At 46.9% G+C, this 22,786-nt stretch overlaps 2 protein-coding genes and 1 long non-coding RNA gene across 3 annotated transcripts in view; 1 reads left to right on the top strand and 2 right to left on the bottom strand.

Annotated features, from left to right (window-relative positions):
• Positions 1 to 5,984: 5,984 nt before the first annotated feature.
• Positions 5,985 to 15,635, bottom strand: CUNH10orf82 (chromosome unknown C10orf82 homolog). Its single transcript, XM_035441746.1, has 6 exons — positions 15,557 to 15,635; positions 14,370 to 14,430; positions 9,747 to 9,965; positions 7,783 to 7,969; positions 6,860 to 6,957; positions 5,985 to 6,766 (listed from the first exon to the last, which is right to left on the bottom strand). The coding sequence occupies exons 2-6, from the start codon at positions 14,422 to 14,424 to the stop codon at positions 6,609 to 6,611; spliced, it is 717 nt and encodes a 238-aa protein (XP_035297637.1). The 5' UTR covers positions 14,425 to 14,430; positions 15,557 to 15,635; the 3' UTR covers positions 5,985 to 6,608.
• LOC113831671 lies at positions 13,403 to 15,136 on the top strand. Its single transcript, XR_003483619.2, has 2 exons — positions 13,403 to 13,461; positions 14,648 to 15,136. It is a non-coding gene; the product is annotated as an uncharacterized LOC113831671 (long non-coding RNA).
• A 1,234-nt stretch (positions 15,636 to 16,869) lies between the features above and the next one.
• Hspa12a (heat shock protein family A (Hsp70) member 12A) overlaps positions 16,870 to 22,786 on the bottom strand; it is a 33,343-nt gene continuing 27,426 nt past the window's right edge. Inside the window, exon 11 of the mRNA XM_027406872.2 lies at positions 16,870 to 21,281. Within this exon, the coding sequence (XP_027262673.1) occupies positions 20,644 to 21,281 (638 nt within the window). The 3' untranslated portion in view covers positions 16,870 to 20,643. The remainder of the gene's footprint in view (positions 21,282 to 22,786) is intronic.

Here is a 22,786-nt window from a genome sequence, read left to right as displayed (position 1 = left end):
GTTCACCTCATTTGAGGAGTCAGGAGAATGTCAATAAGACCAAAACGATAATTCACTTGACTGATTATATAAAACTTAACTATTCCAAACAAAAATAACAAACTGGAATCCCTAGGTTCCAAAATAGACAGAGCCCCCACATCCCAGGGAGAAGGCAAACAGTGCTGAGAAACCGTCATGGGGGACTCAGAGATTTTTTATATTTCACTCTTCATAAAAACATCACTATCTACCACTCATGCTATTTGAAATACCCTGATGGCCAAGAAAGCTGCTTAGAACCCTGCCCAGAGACCAGCAATAATGTTATCTATTTCCATGGCAAAAGAAGTTCAGATAAATGTGATGAAAAGGTTCATTTTTTGATAATAACCCCAGGTGGTTGTCACTAAGGTTCCTTTGTAGTTTAACTTCTTAAAAGTCCAAATCTAAGAAAATGAGGAAATACAGGGACTGACTGATGGAGTTGCAGGAGCCCAATAGATTAAGTTTGATACTGTTTTTTGCAGTTCAGCAACTATGGAAGGTAAAAAAAGCAATCAAAAGGCCTTCAATGGCAGCTTCCTCCAGGAGGGACATGTCTCTATTTGAGTTCGATTCTAATTCCTCAGCTGCTATTGCTGAAGTACAAGGCGAGAGTCTCTCCTCTCCCCCTCCCTGGACCCATGCCAGTCACAGAAAACCCTTTATTCTCACCTCAGACCCTAATACCCCTACACCCTGTGGCACCACCACACCAGCCAAGGCCATGGCTGTGCAGACAACTTTATTCCACAGTACTCCCTCCCAGGCTCAAGGCACAAAATTCCATAAAGATTTTGCTGAATGATGTTAACAGCAACATAGGTGCAACGTAAAGTCGCCCACAGAGAATCTGGCATCTTCATGTCTTCTCAGCCTCCATAGGGTAGGGAAAAAAATGAATTCTTTACAAAGCTATTTCATAGAATGTTATGTTAAATGAATATCTTTTACTAGCTTTTAATGCTAATAGTGCCATTTATTCCTGACCTTCAGAAATATGAGATATTTTAAATGACAACATAAAAAGAGTTCTTGTTTGAAAACCCAAGCTACTTTAGACTGCATACTATTACTTATAAGTATAGTGTAAGCCAGTGCCACTCATTCAGCATCCCATTTCTATCCGGCTGGTATATATTTCAGCTGACACTTATTGTTCTCCTGCGTACGTGTCAAATTCCTTAATGACGACTGACAAAGCCACAGCGCTTGGTATATATAAACTACGTTTGCTACCATATAATCAGTGTTATCTATTAGAATGCTATTTGTGACAAATCACGTTCAGAATAAAAACAGAATTGATTTTTCTGTTATTTTAATATGTGCCGCACACAGCAAGCCTTTGATTGAACCTTAAACACTTTAATGCTCTATTTTTGTTTGCTGCAGATCAGAAATGGTGTTCGTACTATTCACAAAGCTAAAGCAATTTGCAAAAACAACAAAGTCAAATTGCAGAAAAAAGAAGAAATATCATCTTTATCTTCAAGCCAAGGGAATATGCTTCTGTAAAGCTATCGTTAGAGGGCATGTGGCTGAACAGCTCGGGCCACACCCACTTTTCATTTCTGTACCTCCATTTTCATCTAAATTAGATTTTAACTTTAATGCATGGTATAAAAAGCCTCCCCTGGGCCTTTGTTTCTGCCTTCTCTCAAGCCCCTGTAGGCTTTCTCCTGGCTAATATAAGCTCCACGTTGGTCTTTGTCCTCCTGTCTTTTGGCCATGGTTTTAGGCTGCATTCTCAGGGTTCTTACTGCAGGAGGCTATGTTTCTGGAATCTTCCAGTGGGTTATCTCTCAGAGGGGTGCTTGCTTGGCCCATACTGCAACAAATACATCACTTAGAACTAGAGTCTGGCTAGCACCATGCTCTTGGCTTAATTTGTGGCTTACAGCAGAGGCTAGAGTTAGGGTTCTAACCCCTTCTCTTTGTCCTTCTTCCTTGGCTAAGAATGGCATCCACAACTTTAATTCATTTTTGGAAATTCAAAATACAAACAACATTTTACAATTCAGGAGAATTTTTATGAACTTAAAATTTCAGTGTCTATCAATAAAGTTTTATTGAAACACAAAAGCCAACCATTTAATTATACACTGACTATTCTACTAGTGGCAGGAATTGTTCCAAAGTTCATATGACCCATGAAGCCTATTGTAATTGTCCGGACCTATTCTGATTTGCTTTCTGTTGCTATGGTAAACACTCTGATCAAAAGAAACTTGGGGAAGAAAGGGTTTATTTCATCTTACACCAGGAATAGAACTTGAGCAGGAACCTGGAGGCTGGAACCATGGAGTAAGGCGTCTTACTGGCTTGCTCACTAGAAATGCCTAGCCAATAGGTTGATAATTGCTTTCAAACCCACAAAAAAATGGGGTACTCTAAGCAAGTGGAGAATTCCGGGCCAGCTCACACCAGGTGAGGGGTCTGTTTTCAGTCAGCTTCTTCCTGTGTTGCCTGTCCTAATGCTTGTAGCAATCGTTATGTGTGAAGGCCTACACCTATGAACTTAACACCTGCAAACTGTGAGGTACTTTGCTAAGCCCATTGTTACACTGAATCTTCCCAAACAACCTCACGAGGAAGGCAGGCTGATCATCTTTATGACAGAAGACAGGAACTTGAAGTGGTTGTTTTCTCATGGAGATCATTTGGCAATAATACAACACAAGGCCTGAGGACTCCCCAAGCCAGCAGTGGCCAACCAAACCCCAGAGCAGGCTCCATCCCCTTCATTACACTCTTGCATTCCCCTCCTTGTCCCCTCACCTGTTATCTCCTTGAGGTGATCCCGGGTGAGCCCATGACTCTTTACAAGCTGTTCACTGTGACAATGGCCAAGGTGGAAATCCACAGACCACAGAGTGGCCGAGGGCTTAATATACAGACCTCCCTTCTGGTGGTGCCATACAACTTTCTACGATGTTGTTTTGATTGGCTTTGTCTTGTTTTGTCTTATAGGTGTAGTCGTTTTTTGTACTGTCAACTTGACAGGATCTAGAATAGTCTAGGAGACACACCTCTAGGCATTTCTATGAGGGAATTTCCAGATTGGGTTAAGTGATGTAGCAAGATCCAGTGTAGCCATCATTCCACAGGCTGAAGTCCTGAGCAGAATAAAAAGCACTATGCTTGCTCACTGTGGGTGTGACATCACCAGCTGCCTTCTGTTTCTGCAGCCCATGTCTTCCTGACAGTGACATATTGTACCCTCTTGAACTGGAAGAGAAAATAAACTTTTCTTTAAGTTTCTTCTTCTTGGGTATTGGACACCAGCAACAAGAAAAGTACAACTAATATTAACACAGCAGGACAGAACCCAGGGTTTACCCACGTTAGTCAGGCTCTCTGCCACTAAGCTACAGCCACAGTCCCACGTCTGTCTGGCCTCTTGATATCATAAGGTGTAGTGGCATCTTGCTTTGCCACATCCTAAGTGCATGAGCCAGCCCCTCCTCTTCCTTATAAGGGGTCACGTCTGCATACCTGAAGCCACACCCATAGGATGTGGCCACTGCTGCCTGTCCACTGGCAAATCAAGATGCCACTACCTAAGGATGCTCTAAGGCTCTTCTATAACCTTCATTTCACAAATCAGGAATGAGGTGTTCAGAGAGTTTAGGGACTGTGTTCACGGTGACACTTGCAGGAATAAACAGCTGAGATACGAGTCCTGGGGTCTGCACCCTACACCATACACAGTTGTGCTTGAGCAAAGTCAAAGCTGTGGCTAAGAGCTTTGTAAGGAGGTTTACAGGCTGGTGGTCACCACTGTGGGACCTGTAGCAGGGACAGGGGCCACTGGTGTCCCCTCTCCACCAAGCTGAAGGAAGGCTATCAATTTTTGTACAGAAGAGGTGACCCCTAAAAAGAGGACTTTAATCGCCACAAAAAAAAAATGCCTGTCCTGACAAAAGGCCCAGTTGGCCCAGGGATTCCTTTATTCTTATCAGGTAATAGAATTGTTTTTAGTGGCAAGAATGAGCTCATTACGGATGCAGCCTGTGCTAATAATGATAATTTGCTGCAAGGCAAAAATCACCTCTGTACACCCCTCTGGGCGACAGAAGCTTGTGGAAATTATAGGCTAGGGAAATTATAGAAAGGATGAAGACTCAGGAAAAGAATTGCAAAGCGAAGAATTGAGGAAACAAAGGGAATCACAGCCCTGTGTCCTGAACTTGGTGATCGCGACCTGGAAAAGAACAGCCCATCCATGAGTTGAACGCCTCCAACCTCGTTACCTCTCCACTGGATTGTTTGGGGGTTTTGTTGGAGGTTTCAAGTTTTGGCCATTTTTTCAAAAGTCATTGTAAAAGGAATTCACCAAGAAATTTAATATTGTCACAGGCTTTACCTCCTGGGAGGAGAGCAATATGAGAAACACGCCAGTTTGTCATCCCCTTCAATTCACTTGTGAAGACCCCAGTAGCCTAGCACAGTTACCTGCAAACCTCGGGTCTTAAGAAGAACCAAGCAGACACACCTCTCATGCCTGCTCTGCTCGCTCAGCCATCTCAGAGAAGCAGAGGTCTGGACCACACACCTCCAGGAAGCTGGGGACAGGTTTCCTGGTTCCTATGTGAGGTTGTGCAGTCACTCCTTCAGGATAAAGAACCTGGAAGAATCCTGACTGATCTTGGAGTGTTGCTTCTGCCCTCTGAGGAGAACACCAGTTTACCTTCTACTGAGACAAGGCTTTATTTTTCCTTTAAACAAAAACTCCAATATATTTAAAAAAAACTTTAAATGTATTTAGGCATACATGTGTCATGCATGGCACACTTGTGGAGGTTGAGGTGGCAACTTATGGGGGTTGTTTCTCTCCTTCCATCATATGGGTCCCAGGGATTGAACTTAAGTCATCAGACTTGATGGCAGGAGCCTTTACCTACTGAGCTATCTCTCTTGTCCTGAAATATCTAAGGCATTTCAGACTCACTCCCCTACTCTCTGCACACTCCTTTTTTACCCAGAGAACTCAGCCATGTGCCATGCAGCAAGGATGACCTTGCTGTGTGAGGAGTCCCCAGAAAACGCTGTCCCTGTGGGCTCTGTGAGTTTCCAAGTGCTTTGATGGGCATGGATAGACTGTGCCCCCAGAGCTCCCTCCGACTTCTTCTGTAAATGACAGTTACAACAGGAAATCAGACACCTGACCTGCCACAGCAAAGAGGGAGGAAGCCAATCCTATTGACTGAACCGAGTCCCTTAAAAACAAGGACCTCTGAATATGACTGACTTGGAAACAGGGTCCTGCAGGCTTGAGTGGTTAGGATGACATCAGAATGGAGCACAGTGAACTCCCCAAGAGGCTGTGAGTATACAGACACACAGGAAGAATGCCGTGTGACCGGAAGAAGAGACTGAGGATCCAAGGCATGGCTTGAATATTAAAACATCCCCCACAGGCTCCCATGTTTGAGCACTGTCCCCCATTGGTGGTGTGTAACAGTAACTCTTTCCGCCAGCTGCCTGAGTTCCACCACCATGTTAGGGCCCCCAAATAACACACAGAGTCTTAAATTAGTTAACAATGCTGCTGGCCAGTGACTAGGATTTCTTCTTTGCCAGCTCAGTCTTAATTATCAACATAACTGCGAATCTATATTTTTTATAAGAACTTATCTTACCGAGGACGCCAGCCTTATAAGTCCTCTCTTCTTGGGATCACATGGCGACTCCTCTTTACTACATTTCCCAGAATCCTCCTTCTCTCCTAGCCCCGCCTATCTTGTTTCCCTATTGGCCAACAGTGTTTTATTCATTAACCAGTAAGAGAGACATATACACAGAAGGACCTCCCTCATCACTGGTGCTCTTTTGGAATGCTGCAGAACACTTAGGTGAAGCCTCACTGGAGGGCATGTGTCACTTAGGGGAGGGCCTTGAGGTTTGATATATCCTGGGTCTGTTTCCTGTCTACTCTGTTCCTGCCTGCAAATGTAATGTGTCTGGCCACCTCCTGTTCCTCTCTGACATGCTTTCCCCAGCATGATGGACTCTGAAGCCCCAAACTGTGGCCACAACAAACCCTTCCACCCTTGAGCTGCTTCTTAGGTATTTGGTCCCAGCAACTGAAACCTACAGATTTGGGCTTTGTGTATGATGAAGCCACCCAGCTGGGTACTGTGTTTAAAGAGTCCTGGTAATTTCACATAGCTGGTCCACCAGCTGGAGTCTCCCTGGGGACTTAGATTCTAGAAAAACAGGGCTGGAGTAGAATATGTGTACCAGGGCTGGAGGCAGGCTATACCAGGACCCACTGGCTAGGCTTTCGAAGAAGAACCAGACCCAGATACACAAGGTTACCTTGGTGGTAGGATGAGACAGCCCTAGATGGGCCCTTCACTAGGTCAACATATTGAGAACTCCCATTAGCCGCCCCTCCCCCTGTCCCAACAAAAACAGAAAAAAAAACAGGCTGAGAGGTAACCTCTCTATTCAAAGATTGTCATGGCTGACAAGGCCAATCTCGCAGGGCACAGGTAGCAGTTAAAGAATTCTTATTCAATCTCCTCATTGCCCAAGAGTGGGACAGGCAAGTGCAGCAGGCTTCTCAAGTCCCTTGAGGCTCAAATCTCTTGGGAGGGTGTAAGGCTCTGGCCCACTGCAAATTGCATCTCTTGGGGTGGGTATCTCTCATATGCATTCCTGCTGCATGACAGACTGGACCACTGAGCACAGCCACAGGTTCCGGGAGCTCGGGAGTCCTCACTTGGAAGTGCTTGACCTGGAAGAGAAATCCTCCCTAGGAGCTGCACACAACACAGGTGACCCAGCTGAGCATGGAGGTCAGAGGGAAACAGTCCCTCCACTTACTTACCTGGCACAGAGGATTCCGGGTATTCAGGTGGGAGACCTTGGAGCTGCGAGACTTTTGGAGAAGGTTGGGGAGGCTGTTCAGAGCTCACACCATATATTCTAAAGTAAGCAGAAAGAGTGAAGATATTCCTTACAGTAAGAGGTCTAGCACTCGGGCCCTGGGCAAGCATAGTGTGTTTGCTCTAATACTTAGGGCCCACCCTACCCTTCAGTTCACCATCCACCGATGGTAAACTGAGGCAAGAGAGCTGCCTTGTGCAGTGCTCCAGTGTCCCTGCCAGCAATTTGGTGAGCATCTTGAGAACCTGTTGGAGGTTGTAGCAGGGAGCACAGCAGATCAGTCCTCCTCTACTGGGGAAAAGTTGTCCTCTCCAACAAGAGGGACGCATGTGGAGCAGTGAGGAGGCAGGCGACAGCTGCCTAGCCAGCCAGATCCCAAATCAACCCTGAGGCACTGGAGGCTAGAACCAATTGTCCTCATTTTTTTGGTTGTCATTAGATTATTTTGAAACAGGGTCTCTTTATGTAGCTCTGGCTGTCCTGGAACTCAGTATGTAGACTGGGCCTTGATCTCACAGAGATCCGCCTGCCTCTGCCTCGGATTAGAGGTGTGCGCCACCATGCCTGGCTTCCCTCGGCATCTTGAGTCTTAGGCCAATGCTGAGACAGACAGTTCTGTTTGTTGCTCCCAGCCCTTCCCTGAAAAGAATACCTTCCCTGAAAAGAAGCTGGAGGGTACAGAGTGTGGGCTCCCTGCAGGAAGGCCCTGCTGTGACAAATCAGGCATGTCTACATAGCAAGCCAGACCCAGAACCAAGACAAGGCTATAGTGCTGGGGTGGGGCATGCCCTGCTGTCCCTGCCCCTGCCTCTGCTCTCCCCCCTAGACCCTGCAGCTTATAGGAACAAGGCAAGCTACACTTACTGCTCATAGGGCTTCTGCTGGGCCCTCTTGGCCTGCTCCATCAGATCCAGGAAGTCCTCATAGCACTTTTTGGCCATGATGGTATACCTTGTGGCACAGCCAAATTCAGTGACTCTGGCTCTGGGCAGGTAGCCTGCCCAGCCAGGGATGGGGGGCTCCTTTAGGGGCTTCTTCACATTCTTGCATTCTGCAAGGAGACAGTAGGGGTCCTGAGAGTTTCAGAGAAGCAGGGTGGGAAGCTCCCTGGCATATTAACAGTTTAAAAACTGGAAGGCCACACCTAGATCCCCAACTGCTTGCCAGGGACCTGGAGTGAGCTGCTCCCCAGCAGATACCTCATATATCATTCTTTCAACAGCCAAGCAGGTGAACACCACTGTTAGTTCCACATGTTACTTCCGTGGCAAGTGCTGAGACATAGCCAGGAGGTCTAGGTAGGATAGGTCCAGTATACACTTAGCTCTCGGGTCCTGAATCCCGGAGAGCCCCCAGGTGGGAGACAGCACATGGAAATTATCACCAGAAAAGCCATCAGGTCCTGGCGGTGACACTGACTGTAAGGGTGAAGGCAGGTGCTAAAGAATCAAATAAATTCAAAGAGTGGCACTCTAGGGGATACCTGGTGCATCCTTCTCTGCTTTAGATGAAGAAACTGGAGTCCAGAGAGGTAAAGCAGTTTGCTTTAGGACACACAGCAAGTTACCATAGTGATGGGCTAAATCCTAAAACTTGGACAAGGATTCTTTGTCATGTCTGGAATATTTTAAAACCTGGCAAACATATAAATTATCATCTATTTTTTATAAATCCCTAAACAATTTAATATTAACAAGAAAGGCTACCAGCCCAGTGTGTGCATACCCACGTGCTTACATGCACACATACACTCACACACAGAGTGCGCCATAGAGCATCCATGGACTTGTATGTGAGCATGTCCATCCACGTACTTGGGGTCAGAGGTCTACACTGAATGTCTTCTTTTGTTACTCTTACCTTGTTTTTTGGAGGCTGGTTAACTCAGTGATTCTGAAGACTGATTCAGCCGTGAGATACACCATTAGATTACAGCCATCTGCCTGGCTTATTTACATGGGTTTGGGGGACCATTCCAGGGCCCTCCACTACTTTTCCTATAGCCCTTTAGATATACAAATAACCCACGACAAAATCTCATTAAATTGTTGCTGCCTCATTTGTCTCTCTGTATGACACCTCCTCCTGCAGAATTAGTGTCTACAGGTCTGATGTTTGGAATCTGCTGCTCCCTGTCTCAAACCACACCCTCAGGGTGCCAAGCAGCAGCCCCTCCCCTGGAGTTGCCTCATTTCAGGCTCCGCCCCTCAGAAAGCCCGCCAAGAGTTAGCCCCTCCCTGGGGCTGCTCAAGACCACATCTACCGGCTACTTAAGATCTGGCCACCATAGATGAGGGGTGACTCCTCCCCTGCCTTCTCAAGGGTCACCCAGGAGTTGCCTTGCTCTGTTCATTAAACCTGGATTTATTAATTCAGTTTGACTGGCTTATTACATTAGCGTGGTTAGTGGCACAGTTCCAATAACCAGGGATATGGGTGTCAGGGGTTGGGGAGAAGCTTCCATCAGAACAGCTGGATTCTGATCTAGGACAGATGTCAGCATCCTTGCTGTGACCTCTGGGAGCACCTCTAGGAACCTCTAAGAGGAATGGCTGCCTCATCCTCACAAGGCTATTGTGTCTGCTCAGAGAACCATGAAGTCCAGCTCAGAGACAACTCCCAAAGTGGCATACACAGAGCCAGAAGCTGATGTTCAAAGACCACTGGGACTTGCCTAGGGCTCCTAAGGTGCTGCCAGCCTCTCCCAACTGCCCGGGGTGGGTCTCTTCTCCTCAACATCAGCTGTGTTTGGTTAGGTGCTCTTTCTGGCCTGCTGGGATCTCACTCGGGACCAGGGCTGAGAGAAGCTGATGTGGGGGAGGCCATACCCAGAGTCAGGGGGTGGTACTTCTTGGCATACTCATGCAGCTTCCACAGGACTGTGTTCTCGGAGCAGATGGGCTTCAGGGCCGGGATGCTATTCACAGAGCAGTTCAATTCCTGCTGTTGCTCCTTGTACCTCTGCGTTTTCTCCTGGAAGGCTTTCACACAGTGATTCATGTCATCCTCGCTGAAGGGTCCCTGGCAACTGAGCCACGGTATGAAGCCTGGGAGAGCACAGGGAGTCACAGTCTGAATGAGGTAGCTAGCTACAGTCTGAGAGGCCACCTCTGTGCCCAACACCGCAGCAGCCCGCTGCTTGGCTCCCCTCCACTGCCGCCAAGGCTTTATTTCCCCAAAGGCCATTAATACAAATGGTGTTGTTGTTTGCACCATGGCTGGTGCAGAAAAATGACCTTGGAGCTGGGGAGGGAAGGTCCACTTCAACAAAGGAGATGACAGTCATACAGTTTGATGGCAAAGCCCCCATGTTAGGCTGAACAGCAAATGGGGAAGGCATTTAATGGGCCTAAATGACAGTCTGAGGAGTAATTGAAATTATTCATCTTTTATTTTGAGAAAAGCTTATTTTCCTTGACACTTCCCAAATGCAATCTGGGATCTTTCTTGCCAGACCATAGAGAAATTGCAGGCCCATTAAAGCAGAGTCATATGACATAAAAAGGTAAATTCATTATCTGCAAGACCCACCCCTAGGACAATTTTTCACCATTTCCCACAAAATACCATGTAATCATTACAATTAGTAAGGGTAAAACACAACTATTTATTTAAATGGGGTGCTGAATCCTAAGTACTATAATACTGTCACAATGAGACCATTTTTTTAAAGAACAAATGAGGAAAACTGGTTAAGAACTTAGCTTCAATCTTCAAAGTAAATAAGTATCTCTCAGTATTGTAGCTCATTGTTTGTGGTTTTTTGTTTTGGTTTGTTTGGCTTTTGCTTTGTTGCTTAAGAAAGAAAACCTGGCTTTGAGGCTGAATGTAGAAGCTCCAAGTCCTCTACCCACAAAAAAGCACCTTCTAGAAAAATCTAATAGACTGACCTTGACAGGGCCCAAGTCACAGATTCCTCATCTGTTATGGGTTGAACCTAACATGAATGTGTCCCCACAGGCTCATGTGTTTGAAACTTGGTTCCATGGTGCAGTTCCAGGAGATTGTGGAAACATTAGGAGGTGGGGCCTAGCTGGAGGAAGTAGGAGGCTGGAGTGAGGGCTTTAAGGGTTACAGTCCAGCATCACTTCCTGTCCTCTCTCTGCTTCTTGGTGTTGTGGAATGTTCAACTATGTAAAGATGTGTTACATTTGTTTATGCTGTGGGCTATTTAAGTGTGTGAAGGTGTGTTACATTTGTTTATGCTGCGGACTATTAAGTGTGTGAAGGTGTGTTACATTTGTTTATGCTGTGGACTATTATTTTAAGTGTGTGAAGGTATGTTACATTTGTTTATGCTGTGGGCTATTACTTTAAGTGTGTGAAGGTGTGTTACATTTGTTTATGCTGTGGACTATTATTTTAAGTGTGTGAAGGTATGTTACATTTGTTTATGCTGTGGGCTATTTAAGTGTGTGAAGGTGTGTTACATTTGTTTATGCTGTGGACTATTATTTTAAGTGTGTGAAGGTATGTTACATTTGTTTATGCTGTGGACTATTTAAGTGTGTGAAGGTGTGTTACATTTGTTTATGCTGTGGACTATTATTTTAAGTGTGTGAAGGTGTGTTACGTTTATGCTGTGGGCTATTACTTTAAGTGTGTGAAGGTGTGTTACATTTGTTTATGCTGTGGACTATTTAAGTGTGTGAAGGTATGTTACATTTGTTTATGCTGTGGGCTATTACTTTAAGTGTGTGAAGGTGTGTTACGTTTATGCTGTGGGCTATTACTTTAAGTGTGTGAAGGTGTGTTACATTTGTTTATGCTGTGGACTATTATTTTAAGTGTGTGAAGGTGTGTTACATTTGTTTATGCTGTGGACTATTATTTTAAGTGTGTGAAGGTGTGTTACGTTTATGATGTGGACTATTACTTTAAGTGTGTAAAGGTGTGTTACATTTGTTTATGCTGCATTTGTTTAATTATGTAAGGATGTGTTGCTGTTTCACCTTGCCTGCCTAAGGAACCTGATTGGGTCTAATTAAAAAATGGCCAATAGCTAGAGGGGGCTGGCAGGCAGAGAGAATAAATAGGAGGAGAAATCTAGGCTGGAGAAGGGATAAGAGAACAAGTAGAAAAGGGGGCACATACCTGGGGCTAGAAGCAGGAAGCTGCCAGCCAAATAGACACAAAGACAGCAGGAAAGTAAGATGTACAGAAAGAAAGGATAAAAAGCCCTAAGGCAAAAAAGTAAAGAGAAACAGATTAAAATAAGAGCTAAGATAAGGCTGAGCTTTCATAACTAGTAAGAAGTCTTCATGCCATGATTTGAGAGCTGGCTGGTGGCCCAAAAGAAAAGGGCTGCTGCATCTTGGTCCATCAGAATATGAGGAGTCCCCAAAACCCAATATCTGCAAGCCCCACTGCCAGGCCTTCTCCACCATGAAGGGTTGTAGCTCAAACTGTAGCCCAAATAAGTCCCTTCTCCCTTCCGTTGTCCCTCATCAGATGCTCGGTCACAGCAATGAGTAACTATAGACTATTCCCCCAACCCCTGAGCAATCAAAATATGTCCTGTGATGTCATGGAGAAAGCCACAGAAACTTAAGGTTCTTTTTGAAATGGTACCTCTACCACCAAGGCCTACTTTTAGCTATACATTTATGTACGTGTATGCGTAGACATGACACTCACATACCTAGTTATACAAGACGTCTCACTGAGTGGAGTGTGTGTATACTGGCTTCATTAATTATCACAACTACCAAAGAGTATCCAATATGATAAGATGCATGAATGGTATCCCCCCAAAAGACCTCAAAGTCCCTAATCTCTGATACCTATGGGCACGGTCTTAGAAAACAGAATTAATGAACTAGAAGCAAGATCATTCCATGTTTAAGTTGTCCTTAAAGCCAGCGTCCTTAATAAGACAGAGAAGGGAAAGGACCAGAGAAGCTCACACTTACAAACATCCATTTGAAGAATCAATGATGGGGCTGGTCACCATTGTATAGAATTCATTCCTTGTGTTAAAAGGGGTTATCTGCAATCTTGCAGACAGTGGACAAAGGGAGGTATGAAACCTGAACTGTCCAAATCCAAACATATTCTCTTACCTAGCTAGTAGGACCAGGGTGAGCCTAGGACACCTTGGAATGTTTTCAAGCATAGCCTGTTCTAAAAACAGCTCTGTCTGAAAACTGAGGGCCCACTGAGCAGGTCAATAACAGGGATGTTCACAGTTCTCAGAAGTCTGAGGAGGAAGAGCCTTAAAGAATGGAGACCAATGCTGACCTAGGCCCTCTACATATATGTGACAGTTGTGTAGCCTGGCCTATGATGGGGAATGTACTTCTGTGTATATTTATCTTATTGATTATTGAATAAAATACTGTTTGGCCAGTGGCAAGCAAGGACTAGGAGTCAAAGAGGATTCTGGGAAATGTAGTAGAGAAGTGATGATCCAGGCAGGAAGTGACATGGCAAGGAGACTCATATCTAAGCGAGGAAACAGGAAGTATGTCTCTTTTCCCCTCGGCTCCTGTTCCAGCGGCACAATGTGATCCACCAGCAAGGAGGGACGCCAATAAGGCCCCCGTAAGTCTTATAAAATATATAGGTTTATGATAGTTAAGACTGAGCTAACAGCTAGTCATTGGCCAAGCAGCATTGTACCTAATACAAGTTTCTGTGTATTCATTTGGGCCCTAACTCAGGCAGGCAGCTGACGTAAAGCGCACACGTGGCGGTGGGGCTCGGCAGCTTTTGGCAGAAAGATTTATCGTAACAGGTCTACTTGTGGGACTCCTAACAATGGGAGCAGGGGCTGTCCCTAACACTTTAGCTGGTTCTTGGGAACCTATTCCTCATACTGGATTGCCTTGCCAGCCTTAAGGGGCTTAGTCTTATTGCAACTAGATATGCCATGTTTTGTTGATGCCCATGGGAGAACTGCCCCTTTCTGAACAGGAAAAAAGGAGGAATGGGTAAGAGGAGAGGGAAGCAGGGGAAGGGACGAGGAGGGGGGAGGGGTAGCTTCAGCCAGGATTAGAATAAATAAAAGAAGACAAAGAAAGAGACCAACTGTTGTCTTTTCTAAAAGATGAAAGGGTTTCTTAGACAGGACTTTGAGGGCTACAACCTCAGCAGGACAGAAGTCGGTCTCCTCTGTGAGACACAGGAAGGAGTGAGGAAGCAAGAACCGCCCTTGCGGGAGAGACTTGGGAAAGCATAGAGCCCCAACTTCTCCCCTTTTGCCTACCCTCAATCACTGTCTATCTGACCCACAAGCTGCCCAGCAGGGGTCAAATGCTTCTGGTGCCCCAGCCAACTCCTAAAGGACTTGGCCTAAGTGTTTTCTTCTCAATTATGCAAGACTAGCTGTCACCTCCTGTAGCACTGGGTGTTCTCAAGTGTATTGTAGAGTGCTTGCATGGGCCCAGTTAGACACAGACAATAACCAAGACAAGCCGGAGACCAGGACCACTGTTACAAATGTCACTTACCACCGTACCCTGGTGTGATGGGTAGTTTTCTCATGAAGGTCTCAGGAGGCTCCATTTTACTCTGCCAGGAAAGGGAAAGAGGCATGAAATGGTCTCAGGAGTCCTTGCCTCAGGGACTTATTGCACACAGGCAATAGTTCTTGGATGTAAAAGAATGACTTTGTCAGGCTCTGACTGAGAGGTAATGCCACCATCACACCCAAAGCTAGTTGAAAAGAGTTTAGTTATAAACCAGAGACCTGGTACCAAGGGCTCATTACTTTTTATGCTTATTGCAGATCTCCTCCTATGAGTGTCTCTTTCCAGAGATAACCATCCATCCATCCATCCACCCATCTAATAAACCATATGCATATATGGCCATAAAATGGATCGAGTTGTGAATATACAGACAAGCAAGACCCAGGAGCCAGTATGCAAGGCTCAGGAAACTTGCACAAGGAAATGATTAGACACCCATTTCTCCACAGCCCATTCTTAATTCAGGCAGAATCTGGTTTGGTAGCGACTCATGTTGCTACATCCCTTTACTATCAGAATATCTGACAATGTCTAGAGACATTTTGGGTATCATAAATAGGGGGGCAGGATGCTACTGGTATCTTTTGGTTGGATCCCTTCCGAATTTTATTCAATGCATATAAGACCCCCCACACACAACAAAGGCTTACAGCAATTATAGTCTTGGGGGAATCTGAAAGACACACACACACACACACACACACACACACACACACCAAACAAAAAAAGCAAAAAACCAAAAACGAAAAAAAAAAAAAAAAAAAACTGTCCTGGAGTCCAAGGAGGAGATGAATAGAGGTGATGGGTGCCTATCTTAGTACCAGCTATACGGATACCACCTCTGGAGCAAAACCCTCCCCTCACCAGAGATCATCAGTGGTCTCCCACAACCGGGCAAGGTTTGTATATGGACTCTCTGACTCGTCTATGCCCTATCCCACCAAGGCGGTGTTTCTCTGTAAAGCGACACTTCTTGGAGTGAAAGAAGGTATGAGCAAAGATTGCTGAATCCCAGAGGCAGCCCATACTGTCTAAGGTGTGACCCCTGGTGGTTAGAACCCGGTGGGAGGCGCTTGGGGGGATTTCTGAAGAAAGGCAGGGCAGGGTCCCGGAGAGAACAGGACCAGGACCGTTCTCCACCCACTTCCACCGGCTCCTGCTCTCACCTGTGCAGGCCGAGCACCCCCAAGGGAACTGGGCAGCTCCACCTTGCTGCCAGCTCACCTGCTCTTCTGGGCCTTTGTGCGCTCACTCTAGCAGGGCGGGGCAGATTCTAGATCCATCCGGGATATTTGGGGCTGGTCCCGCCCCCTACATGGGCATCAGGAGTGGGGGTGGGGGACGACACCGGAACCAGAACCAGAACCAGAACCAAGTCCCTCAGCCGCTAGTTCTCCCCGGCACTGCGAAGTCCAGACGTTTGCCATAAACCTTTGTTCTGGGAGCTCATGCCTGTTAGCCTGAGTGCCTCATTCCCACCAAGGGAAGTGGAACCCACTGTCCCGGGAGGTTGCAGCTCCTGTTCGGTGGTGTGGACACCGAGGGGGTGCATGCAGAAAGCCACCCCCATTTCCTCCCAGAGGTCGCCAGTGGTCTCCGCCCCCGCCATGTGAGGGCCAGCAAGGGGCGGGAGGCGGTCAGGAAGAAGAAGGGCATCTGTGTCCATGTTGGCTTCCAAACACAGGCACCTTCCCCAGACTAGTCCACCCCTGCATACAACGTTCTCCTCCATTAGGAGAGCTGGGGTTTGCTCTCTCTCTCCCTTCCCCCTCCCACCCCCCCCCCCCCCACCCCCCCACCCCACCAATGTCCCGGCACACCAGTGTTTTCCCAACTTGAAGGTGTGCTTGGGAAAGTTGTGTTACTCATTTCTAGCAGTGGTTTTATGGGTGGGAAGAGGGTTTGAGCCAGGGCCTCATTCGCCTGAATGCCAGTAAGATGCCCTGTGTGAACCGAATGGATATGGAAAGCTCTGCTTGGCTGCTGCCTCTGCGTTGCGTTGCCTACCTTAAGCTTGTTTAGTGGGCTTCCCTGGAGTGGGCAGGAGGACTTAGCTATCCTGGAGACTGAACTTCACCACCTTTCACCCCCCATGGACTCCTGGGACCACACCTCAAGCCATCCAGACACTTCTAGAGCCAATTTAGAATATGCCCCAGGGGTAGAACTTGGGAGGAAGCCAAGAATTTAGCTGGCTAGCCTCTGCCTGCAGGGGTGCCCCGGAGGGCAGGCGCTTTCAATGATTTCCATCTATCACTCTGCCAACCAGCCTTCTCTCCAGCTAACCACTGCCCCCACCTCGTCTGGAGGAGACAGGACTCTGGGGGCATCCATGGAGCTTTGGTTCCCAGCATAGGAAGGGCAGTCAGTAAAGCTTGCACCACCCGAAAAAGAGACTTGAGACGGGAGGAAGTCAGCAGTGATTCCCCCAACAATTCCACCTGTACACCCCAAATGAGGCAAACTATTCCAGGCCACGCAGAATTCAGAATTTCACTTTATTAGAATCTGTGAAGACAAGAGAGTTTGCAGACACAATCCTGTCTAGTTGTGGACTGCTTCGAAATTGTGTGAAGTTTGGCTCTGTCTTGTAGTGAACAAGACTCCCAGTGGCTGAGGTCTTAGGATACTGTTCCATATTTCGAGCAGATGAGAGGTGTTAAGATATTATGGCCAAAACTTTTATACCAGCCATTAACTTAAGCCATTCCCCACCATACCTTCTATGCAGCCTAAACACAACTATTTCATCCTTAAAATGTGAAATTCGATCTTCGATTAATAATGCATTGTTGACTCCTGTTTATATTGGTGCATGCAACTCTTTGCTACCCTGGCAGTTAACCAGACCTGGACTCTAAAAGCTAAACTTGGTCTAAATAACATTCTAAGGGTGGGGGGGGTGGGGGCGGGCAGGCTCTGTAACCTGGACTCAGCCATCGCTCCCAGGACTGTTTCAGAAGCACCCCCTCTTTCCTACTGTATGTCACCTGTCGGTCTGCAATTGTGAATGCCTACTGTGTACAGAAAAGGTAGCTCAGTAGCCACATAACATACACAAAGGTCAATTGGCCAAGACCACAGACCCTCTAGAACTTTCTGAGTTGGGGAATGTGTTCCGAGTATACTTATCCAGTGTTCTAATAAGATGATTCCGACTGGGGCAGGGGTAGAGTGGAGGGCTTTATTTAAGGAGTCTGGCCACGGAGGCTGCAGCTCTGGGCCAGAAGGAATCACCACCCTTTCTCCATAATCAACAGTTCGCTAACACTGTAGATTTCTATCAGCTCGTTGAAGTGAAAAATGAGAGCAGGGAGACAGAGCTAGCATACGGTGAGGGGTGCTTTACATTAGCTAGGAGAAGAAGGGCTGAACTATAGCCTCTCCCACTCACTTTCTCGGCCCGACATAAACTGAGGTTTATGTACCACTGGGTTCCTTTGATCACCAAGAAGGCCAAGCTTTGCCTTACCAGAGAGGAGAGGTCAACAACCCTGCGAGAGACAAAGCGTTTGGGTAGGCATAGCTTACAGAACCAGGATGTTCAGCTGTCATAGTCTGGACAGGAGAATTGATACATTACTCTTCATGCAGAAGCTGTTCAGCTTTGGGCAGGGTGGGCACGTGTGGAAGGGTCCGATGAAGCTGTCCAACTGGGTAGTCTGTGTGGTCAGAATACTCTGACCCAAGGCACCTCTGTCTATTGCTCGGTCTTGCATACATAGTCCATTGCAGGGCGTCAGCACAGAGAGTGATCATCGGTGAGAGCAAATAAGAAATGAAGCCATGGAGCTTACAGGCAGCAGTGTTAGTAACCAAAATTAAGAGAACTTTCCTTGCCAAACAAGCACACGGTAGAAATAAAGATTCTGTACAAGATTCTAGTAGTATATGTACATAAAATTATATCCATTATAACAAAATTGAAAGTCTGTTTGAGGACTGTGGCGGCTGGAAACACCAAAGAGAAACCCATGACCTTCTGAGGCAGAGTTAGCAGGAGAGTCCTAGCAAGCATCCCGATGCCCAGAGTTGAGACTCTGCCTTTCGGTTTGGGGCTCCCATCTCTTGTTCTATGGTTTGATAGCATTTTCACATTCTAGCAGGGAATTCTGCAGCAAGGGAGTGGTGTGAAAAAGAAGACAGAAGGTTGGAATTCAAAATGCTACGTAAAAATCTACATATTGGCTATGATGATGAGTTCACAAATCTAACTTGCATTTGAAGTCCCTTCCTCATTCTGTATCCATTCATTCATTCATCCATCCATTCATTCATTCATTCTGCATGCCTCCAGTGATTTCAAATCAGAACGAATTCCGGCAGGTGGGAAAGGCAGCTTTGAACAGATCAAATGGACTATGAGTCTGATTCTTACCCTTCCCTATCCTCAGCTGACTCCTGAATGTTGTAGAGACTGGCTTTGCCCAGAGGGAAGGCGGGAACACAGAACCTAACTGGCTCCTTGGGCAGCTTCATTCTCAGGGGTTCCTTTTGTGACATCTTTTTCCTTCCCTGATCCTTCTTCCTGTGCCTTACTGCTAGGGATGCTCCAACCCCCCTCCCCCGGCTTCCCCCCCCTCCTCCCCCCTGCCAGGCCAGGTGGATCTCCAACCCCTCTTATCTGGAGGGCAGAGTGTAGGGGTACACACACTCTTCCCTAAGAGAACTCTGATAGGTAGGTTTGAAGCCACACGCTGTGGTCTGTGGTCACTTCAGCTTTACAAAGCCTCAGGTTCAAGAATCTCACATTCCAACACTAAAAAACGCAGATCCGGTCTCTCCAGATTCAGCTCTGGCTAAAAGGTATTTGACTCAGGACCTGCTCTCGACCAGCACCCAGGCGATTCTGCGGCAAGTGGGCCACAGACCCACTTTAGAAAAGGCTGCTTTCATTTACCAGGTCTAGGTTTACATGCTATTTTTTAGGTAAATTTGAAAAGCTGAAGATTTGATCGAGACATTCCATGGAACAGAACCTCCTTTCATATCTCCTCATTGGGGAACGAAAATGCGCATGGTTTGCAAGGCAGGGGGCCATTTTGGATTTCTGGGCTTGGTGACACATAAAAAACAGGGCAAATAAAAACTTCACTTTCTCAAACAAAATTCCTGCTAAGATCACCTGGAATTATGCAGGGCCTCTGAACCCAAGGTTTGTTGCTCTAAGAATTACCTTCTGATCTGTGTTTGCATTTACTGGGTTTTCAATGAGCCCCAGTCAACTGTGGTCCAAAAATGTGTAACAGTATAGTATAGTAAGATATGCTTCAATAGACCATGTTCATATATAAATTTTATCAAAGTGTGTTTTCCTAATTGTCCTATTTCATCATTAGTTATTGTTGCTAATCTCTTACTACTTTACTATATTGAACTTTATCACAGATACGTTAAGTATAGAAAAAACATAGTATAGATAATGTTTGGGCAGCCACTGGGGGAAATATCAGAATGTATCCTCTACAGATAGAAGGGGACTGCTCTAATTTGGGTAAGTCACTAACTTTAACTCTTCGGTATGCATTTCCACCAAAGGGAGTTTTATACCTGCTCTGGAAAATGGAGGTATCAGCCCTCTTACTCCCCCACCCCCACCCTGGTTGAGTTAGCCAAGGCTGTCCTATCCTTCATCGAGCCTCCTTGGAAATTTAAATTATATGAGAACCTAAAATAGTGCCCAGCGTAGGCAGTCTCCTGCCACTGACTTAAAATATAAAATTAAAAAAAAAATACTTTAAGTTGCCACTGAGTCACCAGTTTGAGTCCCATGACAAAGAGAAGAAGCTAAATGCAGGAAGCTGGTATTTCCTAGTCACTGTCCCATGAGAGAACTTACAGAGACCTCCAAAGAAGATCCCTTCAAATCCAGAGAGATGGCAGTGGGTGCCCTAAGTCCTCCCTGACAGGGGCCTCTTCGTGGCAAGCTGCACCAATTTCCTCACCAAGGGCTGTCTTACCTACCACTCAGGAACCCCGTGAAAGCTGGCTGTTCCAGGATCCTTAAACTTCCTATTTCCACGCCTTGATGTTAATCTCTGAGTTTGTCTGACTCCAATGTACCCTCAAAAAGAAAAAAAAATCCTTAGCTAATTCTCTCCCTGTTTCTCCTCTTTTCCTACTGAAATTCAGGTGGGCAATGGTGAGGGTGAGGTCTGGGTGGGGACAGAACAGTCAAGGTGGAGGTCGGCGAATGCAAACGAGGAGTCCCAGTGGGTGGCTGGCAGCAGGGATGAGAGAGGGATGGTTACAGTTAGTAGTTTAGGAAGTCGATCCCCACTTTGACACTCTTTGAGGTGGCTATATCCACGGCCGTGGCCTTGATCTCGGTGTCCCCAAACTGCATAAGGGTCTGGATTTCCCTGCGGGCGGGCACTGCTGTGCCACTGGTCCCCGTGAGATCCAGGCGGAGCGTGCCGCACTTTTTCACCCCGGGGTCGGTGATGAAGCTGACGTCGTCCTGCTCCGAGCTGTAGACGTTGATGACGATGACCAGCTGGGAGGGCTTGGCGGGAGTGTAGCTGCGTTTCACCAGCTCCCCCAGGGCCACGGACTGGTCGGCGGAGATGAACTTGTCAAAGACGTCGGTGCACCAGCGCGTGCCATCCTTCACCAGCAGCTTCTCGGGAGGGTGCTTCCCCTCCACGTAGCGGTTCAGCACGCCCACCCCATAGGTGAGGGGAGACCGGCGCACCTTGATGACCGCAGGGTCCAGGCCAAAGAGGACCGCACCCTTGAGGATGGTGAGGCCCACATCCTGGGGGATGATGATCCTGCACTTGTCACCAAACGCTGCCTGCACCGCCTGCTGCAGAAGGGGCGCCTCTGCAAAGCCACCCACCAGGAAGAGGAACTTGACGGTGGAAACCTCGGGCTTCTGAAACAGGTCCCCTGAAAGGGAAGGAGGGGGTGAAGATCGGGTTACCCAAAGCAAGCCAGCAAGGGGGAAATGCAGCCCTCTGAGCCAATGGTATAGGGAAAGGGGGCCAGCCAAAGAAACACACCCTGAGCAGAGCCAAAGAAACACACTTTGGCCCTGCAACAAGAACCAAAGAAATACACCCTGACCCTGAAACCAGTGCCAAAGAAACACACTTTGTCCCTGGGATCAGAGCCATTAAAGACATACACCCTGGCCCTAAAACTACAGCCAAAAGGCTAAAAAAGGACCAGTGAAAGAAACACACTTTTGCCCTGAGACCAGAGCCAAATCTGACACTAAACCTGGGCAGAAAACTAACCAATCCCTGAGCAGATCTAGCCATCCTAAACTCAGGGATTGAAATCTGACCAATCCCAACCCTGGGAAAACTCCACCCCCTAAGAATCCCTATATAAATCCTGTGTCTGTTCAGCTTGTGGCTGTTTGGGCTCTCCTGGATTTTTCCCTCCCAGTAAATCTTTTGAATGAGGTTTGGGTGAAGACCTTCTTTTGCTGGAACAGAGACAACCCTGGGCAGAGCAGAGCTGGGCTGTAACACTTTTTGCCCAGGAAACCTTCCGCTGGCTAAGCAGAGTTGTTACACTCTGCTCTCTGGGGGACTGGAGCCCAACTTGGTGGGGAAAATTCTCTCCTGCTGGAGCAGAACTGATACACTGGGGAAGCCTCTCCCTGAAACAGGGCTGTAGACTGCTACGCTTACTGTGACCTGTGGTATTCCTTGGCTCCCGAGTGCCAGAATACTTTCCATCTGAGCTGTAATAGTATTGTTTGGCTCCCAAGTGCCATAATCCATCCCCATTTATCCCAACCGAGCCATCGAAATGCTTACAAAAGGGAGTCAGCTAACTGTGAGCACCAGCCCCCAGACACTGGCTTGCCGGGGCTCATCCAACTGAGTTTGTGTTGAGCTAGTCTTATAAAGAAAGTTTTACATACTCTATGCCTAGGAATAAAGGCCAGGGCTGTGCCAAGTTGAAGCCTAACTTGTCAGAGGTGGTGGCTATTTTTTTGGGCAGGGGGTGGGGGAGAGATTTTCAAGACAGGGTTTCCCTGTGTAGCTTTGGAGGCTGTCCTGGAACTAGCTCTTGAAGACCAGGCTGGTCTCGAACTCACAGATGATCCACCTGCCTCTGCCTCCCGAGTTCTGGGATCAAAGGTGTGCACCACCACCTCCCGGTGGTGATTTTAATTCATTCTTCCTAACAATAGTATTCCTTTAAACATGTGGTCCAAGCTGTTAGAAATAATTGTCTGATAGTCACAAAGGTAGATGAGGGATGCTTAAAGGGGCATGATGTTTGGATCCTGAAAAGAAAAAAAAAAAAATCCCCACCAGGTTACTGTGTGTCTCTGGGCGAGGATAAACAATGCACCAGATGACAGCATGGACAGACAGACTGTCTTGCTGGACTCTTTCCCGGGTTCACAAAACAGTTCCTTCTTGCCCAGTGAG

The sequence above is a fragment of the Cricetulus griseus genome, chromosome 3, assembly GCF_003668045.3.
Source record: "Cricetulus griseus strain 17A/GY chromosome 3, alternate assembly CriGri-PICRH-1.0, whole genome shotgun sequence".
NCBI classification, from domain to species: Eukaryota; Metazoa; Chordata; class Mammalia; order Rodentia; family Cricetidae; genus Cricetulus; species Cricetulus griseus.
This window is presented reverse-complemented; position numbering and strand designations above follow the sequence as displayed.